This window comes from Micropterus salmoides, unplaced genomic scaffold, assembly GCF_014851395.1.
Source record: "Micropterus salmoides isolate LMB-PRFRI ecotype aquatic unplaced genomic scaffold, ASM1485139v1 Ms_hic_scaffold_14, whole genome shotgun sequence".
Lineage (NCBI taxonomy): Eukaryota > Metazoa > Chordata > Actinopteri > Centrarchiformes > Centrarchidae > Micropterus > Micropterus salmoides.
Window position 1 is genome coordinate 22,093,571 of NW_024040485.1, and position 11,455 is coordinate 22,105,025.

The 11,455-nt window shown below is 42.6% G+C and overlaps 2 protein-coding genes across 3 annotated transcripts; one reads left to right on the forward strand and one right to left on the reverse strand.

Moving 5' to 3' along the window:
* Positions 1-114: 114 nt before the first annotated feature.
* cmpk (cytidylate kinase) lies at positions 115-6,671 on the reverse strand. Of its 2 annotated transcripts, XM_038718409.1 has the most exons (6): positions 6,411-6,670; positions 4,787-4,933; positions 3,167-3,319; positions 3,000-3,076; positions 2,603-2,699; positions 115-1,085 (listed from the first exon to the last, which is right to left on the reverse strand). In XM_038718409.1, the coding sequence occupies exons 1-6, from the start codon at positions 6,552-6,554 to the stop codon at positions 1,044-1,046; spliced, it is 660 nt and encodes a 219-aa protein (XP_038574337.1). In that variant the 5' UTR covers positions 6,555-6,670; the 3' UTR covers positions 115-1,043. The 2 variants fall into 2 exon arrangements, with proteins under 2 accessions (XP_038574337.1, XP_038574338.1); XM_038718410.1 differs by lacking the exon at positions 2,603-2,699 and having other exon boundaries at positions 6,411-6,671.
* A 108-nt stretch (positions 6,672-6,779) lies between these two features.
* On the forward strand, positions 6,780-11,360 carry fam78ba (family with sequence similarity 78 member Ba). Its single transcript, XM_038718408.1, has 3 exons — positions 6,780-7,984; positions 8,158-8,437; positions 9,059-11,360. The coding sequence occupies exons 1-3, from the start codon at positions 7,650-7,652 to the stop codon at positions 9,299-9,301; spliced, it is 858 nt and encodes a 285-aa protein (XP_038574336.1). The 5' UTR covers positions 6,780-7,649; the 3' UTR covers positions 9,302-11,360.
* The last annotated feature ends 95 nt before the right edge of the window (positions 11,361-11,455 follow it).

Genomic DNA, 11,455 nt, shown 5'->3' on the forward strand with positions numbered 1-11,455 from the left:
AAAGAGAATTGATTAAAAAAAAGAAACTCAGGATTAACCTGCTCAAATGATAGTGATGTCCAGCGCCCCCTGCTGGCTGATTAGGTTGAGAGCTACAAAGTGCACAGGGCTTTGTAAAAGGCTGTGTAGGATTTAATAACTTGATCAAAATCTTTTTATGGAATTAACTCCAGCAATATACTTATACACAGAGACAAGTACAAAAATAAAAGCATGTACTGTATGAATAGGAAACCCTTGCATAACACTGACCAAACACAAAGGGAAAATTTTTTTTTTTTACTTCAGTTTTATGTCCCCTCGCTCAAGCAGATACAGTACAGATTTAAATGTTCATTTTTATCTCCATGGTCTCTCTCTGACGAGTCGTAGCTATGATGAAGCACATCGAGGTGATAAAGAATGGGCCATCTATCACAGAGACATATGCCTGGTAACGCTAGATGACACAAAAGCAACTGGTCATGGCCCTGTGTTGCAGCCCATTAAACATGAACCTGATGTTTTATACATTTTATTTGGAGGCGATTGGCTGTTCCGTCTAGTCTTAAACCAATCCCAGTCTGTCATTATCAGGTCAAAACACAATTTGGTCTGAAGCATTATGGCTGCTTCCAATAACATGATACTATGAAGACATTTGTGATATATACCATTTTTGTAGAGACTTACTACTTACCACTACTAGAAGTGTGTTTGATTGTTGACAGAAAAAGTACCTTTCTAAGCAAACGATCCATTTTGTTACTATGCAAGGGCCTCAAACTATGATGAAAAACGGTGCTATGAGCTTTTCTGAAAATGAACTACTTCGTCACAAGTAGCAGCTAGGTGTCTCCACCTCTCATTCACACCAATACATATTGTACACACATCACAAACAGTGCAGCGTTTACAAAAGAGATGGAAAACAAGGGGAAAAAAGTCACCAAAAGTAAAAATTCAAAAGGAACAGACACATAATCTTATTATAGTGTACTTGCAGTTGATAAAAAGAAAACAAAAAAAAAAGGTAAATAAATGTTGTTGGCAGCTGGAGAAACTCAACCCTCTTTGTCTAGGATGGTTTTCACTTGAGCAAACACCTGAAAGAGAAAAACAGATGAGTATACTCCTGCCAAGTCATTTCAAAACCTGAACTACATAAAGTGCACGTTTCCACATCACGCTTGTGTAAGTTGCATTTTGGACCCCGGCTGGCATTGAAACTAGTAGTGATATCACAAAATCAGCTGGTACATAGAAGCGTTCAAGGTTGGCGCACAGAAACTTTCCCCCTTTAGCAGTTGACTGATGGCTGCCCCGACTGACAAACAGCTGTTGGCGGTGCCCAATCGAGGCGGTCCAACAGCTTGGACTTGTCTGTGGAGTCACCCTTGTTTCTGAAGTGACGCTTATTTTAAGTTTAAGTTAAGATGGAGCTTGGTTAGGCCTTTTTTCTACTGGAAAGTGATTGATTTACCAAATCCAATATACAGTTATATAGTTCTATAGATACAGTTTATAAGAGCATCTAGTGGCCATCAAATGAACTACATCTTAAAGAATTTACACTTCAAATTCAACATGCATTTGGGGAAGTTTTTTACTTCCACAGAGATGCCCCTGAGCCTGAATTAATAGTATCAGTCCTCTGTTTCTCCTAATTTGTTCTCGAAAGCCTTTGAGAGAGTTTGCTGACTAATAAAACTGCAATACTACTTGACAACAGTTTGATGGCAAATGTGGGACAGGATTTCCCAGCTATAGCCTACATTTAATGGAGACATACAATCTCAGGCAGACATCGGCGAGACTCATTTGGATAACAAACTGGATAAAACCATCAAGTTCTTAAAATAACTCCAATGCAGATAAAGCAACACAAAAATAAAAGCGGGACAGTTTTGAAGGTTATTAAAACATTTCCAGCGACAAGAGCTGCAGATCAGATGCAGGACTCATGCAGAGGAATGTGATTTTAACAAGCTTAATTACCTGCTGTAATCAGCTGTTCCACTACGCCTCTGTGTAAAAACCTGACTGATGAAAACTTAAAACAACTCTGGACCCAGTGTTTAGGTAAACTCCAACAGCCGTTCGCTGTAAACACGCCGGCTACTATTTCCGAGCAATACCTAATGCCGACTTTTGATCTCAGACGGACATCAGCGAGACGTGTGTGCTATTTGACTGTTGATTGTGATTTATTGGTTTGCAAACAACGGTGGAAAAGAGAGGAGCAGTCGTAGAAAAACACCTGACATTCTCCAGTTAAAGCCAGTAGCCTCTACTCGCCCACTCAGAAATTCACTGCAAGGCAAGCCCCACCCCCCCAAAGTACCCGGTACTTTCGGAAAGTACTATCCCCTAAGCAGGGACTTTTTGGGGGGTAAAATAAAGACCCTAGAACTACATTTAGACCATCGTCCCTCCGGTGGAAAAAAAGTGAGTTCCTCCAAAGGTTCCTAGTTCTGGGGTATAGTTCCTTTGGTAGAAATGTGGCTATACTCAGGGAAAATGTCACTTGCTTATCATACCTCCTCCCAAATTACATCCCCCAAAATGTCCCTTTGGAAAGCCATGGGTTCATTGATGTTTTTTCCGAAAGCCATTCTCTCACCTCATCCACAGAACGAGAGGCGTCTACAGTGCGCACCTTTCCTTGTTTCTCATACAGTTTAATGATTGGTTGTGTAGACTGCAGGTAGGTTTGGATTCTGCATCAAAGGGAAAGAAATGCCTCTTTATTGGGGTTAGATGACACAGGGGACTCAAATGAGACACAAATTAGGTCAAAATCACAGTTGCAGGTACCCAACGGTCAGCTAAATGGGTCAGACAAATCTATACTGACCAGATAAGCTTGTTGTGCTTTGTCACAGAGAGAAGCAAATCAGTATGGAAAATCAATTAATGGTCAAAGGCAGCAGGCTTGTTTAAAAACGCAAATCACATTCTAAAATCTTGGGTTCAATACTTTTATAGTCAAGTATTTTGTTTGTGCTGCAGGTCTGTACCTTTTCTCCAAGCTTTCTCTGTTGTCATCTGTGCGTCCACTGCTCTTCCCTCTTTCTAAACATCTGTCGATGCAAACCTGTGGACAAGAAAAGACAGAGAGCGTGTGCTCAGTGTAAAATGGCTCTGACGATGGAGGAGATTTAGCTTTCCAGTTTCCATGACGTACCTCATTGCCGCAGTCAAAGAAAAGCACAAATTTGACATCTGCTTTGCCATCCATGACAGAGTTCCACCCCTGAAGGTTGTCCTCATTACGGGGAAAACCGTCTATGAGGAAACGGAACTTTTTATCATCTTGATTCATTGTGTCTTCCATTGCCTTACAAAAACAGAAAGAGCAAAATAAAAATATATTACCTGATTTGAATTCACTGAAATAGAAGTTTATTCAAATGATAAATGAGAACCCGATTCCAGACAGACCAATTCAAATAGACAATGACAAACATTCAGCCCAGTGTGCTGTGTATAGGTCAACACAAAAACAAACTGTTCCACAATGCTGACCAACTTAAGGAAGAGCACTGTACAGTCTCACAGAGCAGCTGTGGTTTTGCTAGCTCAAAACACACTATAGACGTTCAGGGCACTTGAATCTGCATTCTATCTATCGGCCAGCAGGGGGCGAGTCTGCTTGTTGCAAAAAGAAGTCCGCTTCCATTAGAAATAATGGTAAAATAATATATTATGGAATAAAATGTTGCTACTTCTCACCTGAATTATTCCCTCAGTAAACACTTTCCTAATGAGTTCATGGTCTCAGTTGCTAGTTTAAAGTCTGCTACAACACAACATGATGTTCATTTAGTAAATCATGGTCCTATTTAGGGGGGAAAAGACCAGAAAGCAGCATATACTTTAGGGGACGGGACTACCTTGTGACTGAGCTACCATGGTGACCTGTCAATCAGGATAGAGGCGACTTATATTCGCTGCTCTGTATAAAGTTTTTTATTAAATGGCATTTTTGAGTCTGTTTTAACTGTGATTACATTTTTTTAAATATTCAGGATGTATTTAATAAATGATTAAACATGTTAACAGTATTTATAAAGTTGTTGTTTTTTTTACAAGGTTTTGTTGTAACACTGAAAGAACTTTTGGAAGGAGGGACAGTAAAAATTGTCTTGAGGCCAGTAAGTTTCAAACCCACTCGCCTGGTGGGGCCGGTTGCAAAAAAAATTAACATTGAGCCCTGGACGTTTAAACACTAACAATGATCCAGGCCAGACATTGGCTTGGTTTGCTAACACGAATACTATAATTTTGTCAGAAACAAAAATTAAAGCTGTAATTATTTGTACTATTTTTATTACATTATTTCATCTTTCATGTCACCAAATGATTTATTATGTCTGACCAACAGTCCAATAACATTTTAATCTAAATTATATTAAACAGGAAGAAACACTAAATACTCACATTCACAAGGCTAGGAGAAGCAAATGTTTTGTGTAATAAATGACTTCAAAATGTATTTCTTACTATTTAACATACAATAAATTAACTTGGCTGTTTCATCAATAAACAAGAGAAGTTCTGCCCACAAGAGGGCATGACTAGCCAAGAGATGAGAATCAAATTCAGTCTGTGATCAGATTTAAAGTTTCATTTTCACTTTTTGGAGGAAAGTATTTTTTAAGTGCTGTAACATTAACAAAAGTCGAGTTGCGCTGGTGTGCAAAAAGGTCCTGACTAATAGTGTCTGACTCCTGGCAGACTGAACTGGATTTTCCTCATGCTAGGTAAACACAAACCAGATTTACAGGCTTTATTTGGTACATACCTTCCTGAGTAAGTTGATGGTGATCTCCACAGGGACGATTTTGCCCTCCTTGATGTAGTTGGCAATGAGCTGTCCGAACTCTGACCCCTCTCTAGCTCGCTCTTCCCTCAGCAAGTCCCCAGCTGACAAGTGGGTGTAACTGTAGCTCTGAGAGACAAATGTTTTTTTAAGAAGGTAAGTTTTGATGAAAATTAAATCTCAAAGAAAAGCACTTCGAAACCAGTCATCAAGAGTCCACTTCTGGTGAGGAGAAAGTGGCAGTTGGTCATTTTAAATAGGTTTGTAGATTTATATTAACACTAGAACTCTGCATTTGAAAAAGACAGCATTTACAGAGAAGCTAAATTATTCTCACTCACAGGCCAGCAAGAAGTCAGTCCTTGTGCAATGAATGAAAGGAGCCTCTATGCATAGCTGCCATCCAGGCCTAACCGCCGTAACAGGGAAGCCAACACCCAGTAACATCCGTGAACAAGAGTAGTGATTAATTCTCTTTTATAGGAGCTCTCTCTCAGTCAAACACACACACACATCAAAGAACATTAATTGGCCCCCATTAGAGCCGCAGATTCATAAGCTTTCATGAGTTCAACTTTCAGACAAACATCAAAGCAGCTTCTTCAAGTAGAGCTCTGGCTTTTCAAACTTTTTGGGTGGCTTGTTAAAAATATCTTTTTGTTTAACCCATGCAGCTTCTTCAGAATGATGACTGATGCAGCGAAGATAAGAATTATGTGTTAGAGGAAACTTGACACGTGAGATCTTTACCACTGGACTGTTTCACTCTACTTAGCATCAACCATGCTATTTAAGCTCTACCCAGTTTATGGACTGATCTTGATTTATGTTGCATAATTACTATCATCATAGCAGATGAGTTACTGCAGACAATCACAGGATACTTATGTGATCGTAACTGCAGAAATGTCAAAATAGACTAGTGAAGATAAAAGTACTAAGAAACTGTAGAGACAACTTATTACATTTTCAGTCCAAGTTTAGATAAATTATATATTTTGTATCACTCATTACCCTCCTTCATGGTAAACGCTCCTCTCTCAATAAATGTCTGCTCTCCACCTGTTTGTTCATGTGAATGGTGGAGTGATCAAATGCACTTACTCTGAGCATTACAAAACCTCAAGTGTATAGATACGTCAATTATAAGGTTACAACATGGAGCAAATGTCAATAGGCAACCTGCTGCTGGCTCTGTGCCAAGCTAACATGGGCATACATTAATTTTGCCAATTCATTCAGGCGTTTGACTTGACATCATTTAAACAGTGACCTAAAATACATAACATTTTTCACTGTTGGGACTCAGATGTCAGAAAGTAATACCGGAGATTATGAAGAATTAAACAAGGCACTTAGTAGCTCCTGTAAATCAGCACAAAAGCTGTGTAACCTGTGTGGCTAACTAGCTAGCAGGCTAACACACAGGTCCAGTTTAGAGGACAACCGGAAGTCAATGTAATTTAGACATTCCCTCATAAAAACGCGCTGCTGAAAAGCACCACCTTCATAGAATTCACTAAATACTACTTTCATCATCATGTGCTATATCCTAACCATCAAAGTCGGTAGTTTTCATTGTCCTTTCTGTCCCCATCTCTCGTACCTCCACGATTTTGGAGCACTGGGTCCCTTTGCCGGCGCCAGGCCCGCCCAGCACGAACACAACCTGCGGATTCATCATCAGCGACACCCGGTACAGAAAGCTCGGCACCCTCTGAGACACGTTACTGAACAAACGGGCGATCATAAACCAGCAGAGACACACGTTAACCTGGGAGTGGAGTGGAGGGAAGGGGTGGGTGAAAAACTACAAGCCGAGCTGACCGGTGAATGCGTGTCAGTGTTTGTGGGAAGGAAATCGACGAGCCACAACGACACCACTTCCGCTGTTGACTTCAGCTACCAATGGGGGTTTCACATGGGAGTGACGCAGGTCTGAAGCCACGCCCACTTGCACTTGTTATTTTTTTTTTCTATGCCGAGGTCGGGTGACGCCCCTCCCCTGCTTCTCCAGCATCAGCACCCTCCACAAACGAACAAGGCGGATGGAAACGGATGCTCTCCGGTCCGCGATGCTCACCAGCTCAAGAAGACATAACGATGATAACCGAGAGACTCTCGAGCAGCTGGGTAGAGTCACTGTTTTCTTCACGTTTATGCCGCCTCACTGCCTCCATTCATGATGCACCATTCATTCATCCTCAAGAATGGTAGCACACTGCGAGGAAAACATTAAAATAGTCTGTCTTAGCCCTGTAGCCTTTATAAGACACATCCTCGCTCATTTGATGAAGCTTCTTTTCATGTAGGTCAAGGTGATGAAGAGCCCGGTTTTTGTCTTTTGAGGGCACCGCGCGAATGTAGGGCTAATACAGGAAAAGCCAAGCAAACAAAAGACATCCAGCCCCCCTCCTCTGACGCACCTCGCTGCCCTGTCGCCACTTGACATGACAGCGCAGAGCCGGGAGCAGAGCAGCAGGATCAAGGGGCACCGACGTGCAGCCGGACGTGTGGACTCGACAAGGGATAGAGGAGCCTCCGGACGCACGGCGGAGAAGCAGCAGCCCAGGGGAGGCCGGATTGCAGTTCCTGGGGACGAGCGCCAAGGGCAGTGCGGCAGTCAGCAGGCAGACCGGGGGGAGGAGGCTGCGGAGATCTGTGATACTTCCCCCCCAGGCCCCACTGCGCTCTCACCTCCACATCATCCTGGACATATGATAGTGGACGTTTTTATGTTTGATCAATGGTGACTCCTTTTTTCCCTTCCCAACCAATCAGTGATGATGGGCAATTGAGAGATTAGATCTGTTCTTCAGGCAAGGGTGGAAACGGGAGGGGACTGATGTGCATACTGGCCAGGTACACTTTGCTCCCTTCTTCCCTGGTTTTGTTCATTTTGCTTGTCGCCTGCACCATGGGCTGTATTCAGAGCATTGCATGCAAGCCCCGCATCAGACGGGAGAACATTGTGGTGTACGAGGTGTCAGCCTCTATTGACCAGTGTCCCACCATCATTGAGGAGAACTCACCGATTGTGCTCCGTTACAAGACGCCTTACTTCAGGGCCTCAGCAGGGGTTGTGATGCCACCAGTGCCCCGCAATGAAACCTGGGTGGTGGGCTGGATCCAGGCTTGTACCCAGATGGAGTTCTACAACACATATGGTGATATTGGCATGTAAGTGTGTAGCAGACCCCATCAGACATTAACCTTGTGCCTCTGAATGAGCTCAGTGTGTGTGGGTTCAGGAGGGTGTAGTGTTTGGATGTGCACACCTGTTTATACATCTCTCACAAACAAAAACAGCCTTGCATCCTCTCACTCTGTCCTCCTCCATGCACTTGCCGCAGGTCCAGCTGGGAGTTACCAGAGTTGCGAGAGGGTCGGGTCAAGGCCATCAGTGACTCAGACGGCGTCAGCTACCCCTGGTACGGCAACACCACAGAGACAGTCACCCTGACCGGGCCCACGTCCAAACCATCCCGTCTGACAGTCAGCATGAATGACAACTTCTACCCCAGCGTGACCTGGGCAGTGCCCATCAGCAACAGCAACACGCCCATGCTGACCCACATCACCAGGGACCAGAGCTTCATCACCTGGCTGGTGGCCATGAACTCTGTCACCAAGGTAGGACAAAAACACAGACAGCGGCCTGAGATGAAAACAGCTTGTTCGCACATGCATCAAACTAAGTCTAACATCTCTAGAAACTGCTCTTGCATTGCACACACAGCCCGTCTGTGATGTAATCATCTCCCCCCTGCACTTTTCCTTTCTGGTGTAAAGTTACAAACTACCTCATCATCACCTTCCCCTGAATAAAGCCCCTGCAAAGGCCCATCAGGAGACAGTTTAAAATGTGTATCAGAATGTTACAGTATTCATGCACTGTCTTTGTGAAAGACAATGCATAAAATTGTTTTAGGCTAGTATAGAGAATGTTCTCAGACTTGTTTTACTTCATTGTTGGTTGATAAATTAAGAGAAGGTGAAAAGCATAGCATTTAAATTCTGTATCCTAGCCAAAGTTCTAGTATGTCAGACAAGATAAAATTATGTTTAACAAAAGTGATACACCAATTTATTATGCTGCAAATTAACTACACATCTATTAGTAGCAGAGGACATAATGCACAATCAACTTAAGCTGCAGGAAAACACTCTTATTGTACTTAAAGTAGACTGCATCACACATTCACATGTATACAGTATTGACCACATTAAGATGATGCTGCTCTCCTCCTCCAGGAGCGTATCGTGTTGCAGACGGTGCGGTGGCGGATGCGGGTGGACATTGCTGTGGACCCAGACATGCCTCTGGGCTCGCGGGCCTCTTTGGTGGGTCGTCCCTACCAGGAGCAACCGCACATCCTCAACTACCAGGAGCCCATCCCTCCCAACGCGCTGGGGAGGCCGAATGCCAACGATGCCCAAGTGCTAATGTGGAGGCCACGGAGAGGGGCGCCACTAGTGGTCATACCGCCAAAATAAGAGGGTTAAAAGGTTGAACAGAACAAAGTATAATTTGTTCCCTTGTGCAGAAGAGGGGGTATGAAGGTGACGAAGTCATGAAGCCTATCAGAGAAGAGTGAAGAAGAGTGAACTGATGGTTTCCCTGTTCTCTACATACCAGTGGCTTATTACCCCTGAAAGATTTAAGTGGACCATTATAACAAGCGTGGATATGTTGGATCTGACACAGTATGGTGTCAGAACGGAACTTGTGTCAAGGGCCCCCGGCTTTCATCAAGGCTTATTTGGCCCCAACAAGTTTTGGACCGCATTAAAGAGTTCTGCCTGCTTTTTAGCAAAGAAGGAACGCTGTTTTTTTAGACGTACCACAGAGGTATTAGATCACAACGAGATCTGCATCCTGCATCCTTATGTAGATCTTATTGCATGAGAGAGTGAGAGAGATACAAAAACTGTCCTTGAGAAGTTTAAGAATAGCATTTGTTTTTTCTATAACTTGATACCTGAAGACATTTTGATTGAAAAGTCAGCCAAAAAAACCCTGCGGGCTGTTTAAACCTCGTCAGTGCCAACATAGGCCTTCTTCAGCACACTCAGTACCAGAGTTAAAGGATGTATTCAGAAGACTTAAAGAGACAAAGTAGGCTAATCTCTTTAGTTTAAGATAAATCATGCATCAATCAGATTGTATTAAGAACACCCACCTTGCATAAAAGTCTGGAAGAAAACCAAATCTGCAGTAGTTTTCGCTTGAGTTTTGCTAATACACCAACATATTTTCAACTTACACGCCTCCGTAGTGCAGCTGATATTGTATTCAGATGGGTGACAAACTATCAGAGAGATGAGCTGGACCTGTTAACAAAATAAATAAATAACATCAACTATACCTTCAATAAGTGCAGTGTAAATGACTTGGAATAGTGCCAAACAACACATTTAAAACAAGAGGGTGATAGCAGTCCAGGCTGCATATATCATAGCTGGAATGGAGCCGAATTGTACACAGACCTAAGGTAGACTTGATGTGGCACTAATCAGGCCATGTTGCACCAACATGTTACACATAAATCTTACAATCAGGGAATCCAAATGTACTCTTAACAGTTTCCTTGGAGTGGAATTAAATCAGACTGCATTTTGAAGAGGATTTATTTGAATTCCTGCCATTTTTCATTAACGCTGGTTGTAAGAGGTCATATCGCACTTTCTCCTTATATCATTAGCGTACATTATATTGCAGTAGGTTTCTGCAGATAATCACAGATGAAGGCCTTCCTGGGTCACGACTATGGCCTGTCCAGTGGCTCATCCTGGGCTCAGTCCAAGTCCCTGCCTGCCACTCCATAAACAAGTCACATGACTCATCCTCCATCTGTGCTTCTCTCCAGGTTCACGTCCTCATCTTCCCATCTGCCTGCTCGTTTTCTCCCCTGTCTGTCCACCTGATCACACACACTATCTCCTTCCAAATGCACACTTTTGCTCTGAAATCCACAACTATGCAAAGATAATCTGGGACTCTGTAAACAAAAAAAAAAACCACAACAACAAACAGGCAAAATAGGAAAGACGTGTTTTTTTTGTTCTTCTGCCTCAAATCAGTTTTTATTTGTCAGGGACACTGTTGAATAAAAATGGCTTTTACTACCATGTAAAATACTCAACGAGGTTAAAATAGGTTATGTTAATTCAGTGTTTCTACATTTGTCGTGGCACGGCAGCCCATTCAGCCATCTGTTGCTATAGAGACTGGTTTGGTTGTTCTGGGTGCACTGCAACTGGAATTGAAAAAAAAAATTCATGGGTGTGCCTATCTGTGTGTGTGTGTGTGTGTGTGAGAGAGAGAGAGAGAGAGACACACACACACACACACATACAGCTCCATTTTATCCATTAATTTCAATTTGACGTAAGAAAGAAGATCAAGGCAGAGCTGGTTGTTTCAGCATAAAAGACACCTTAATTCAGTCATTTGTTCTTACATAAAGACCTTTACTTTGCATTTAAATAACAGCAGAATGAGTGCTTTTTATATAAATACTGACTGTGAGCAGCAAGGTAAAACCAGTCATATTCCATCTTATCTCATCTCATATAAAAAAGGACATTCAGCATCTTTGAGCGACTGTGGCTCAGTAGGTGGATAAGGTTGCCTGTTAATCATAAGGT

Coding starts and splice junctions, on each gene's coding strand:
- cmpk (XM_038718409.1), bottom strand. CDS start 6,554: ATGATCGCCCGTTTGTTCAGTAACGTGTCTCAGAGGGTGCCGAGCTTT. Junction 3,077..3,166: donor TCTTTGACTGCGGCAATGAG/GTACGTCATGGA, acceptor TCTTGTCCACAG/GTTTGCATCGACAGATGTTT. Junction 1,086..2,602: donor CCTCTCGTTCTGTGGATGAG/GTGAGAGAATGG, acceptor TTTCTCTTTCAG/GTGTTTGCTCAAGTGAAAAC.
- fam78ba (XM_038718408.1), top strand. CDS start 7,650: ATGTGCATACTGGCCAGGTACACTTTGCTCCCTTCTTCCCTGGTTTTG. Junction 7,985..8,157: donor ACATATGGTGATATTGGCAT/GTAAGTGTGTAG, acceptor CACTTGCCGCAG/GTCCAGCTGGGAGTTACCAG. Junction 8,438..9,058: donor CCATGAACTCTGTCACCAAG/GTAGGACAAAAA, acceptor CTCCTCCTCCAG/GAGCGTATCGTGTTGCAGAC.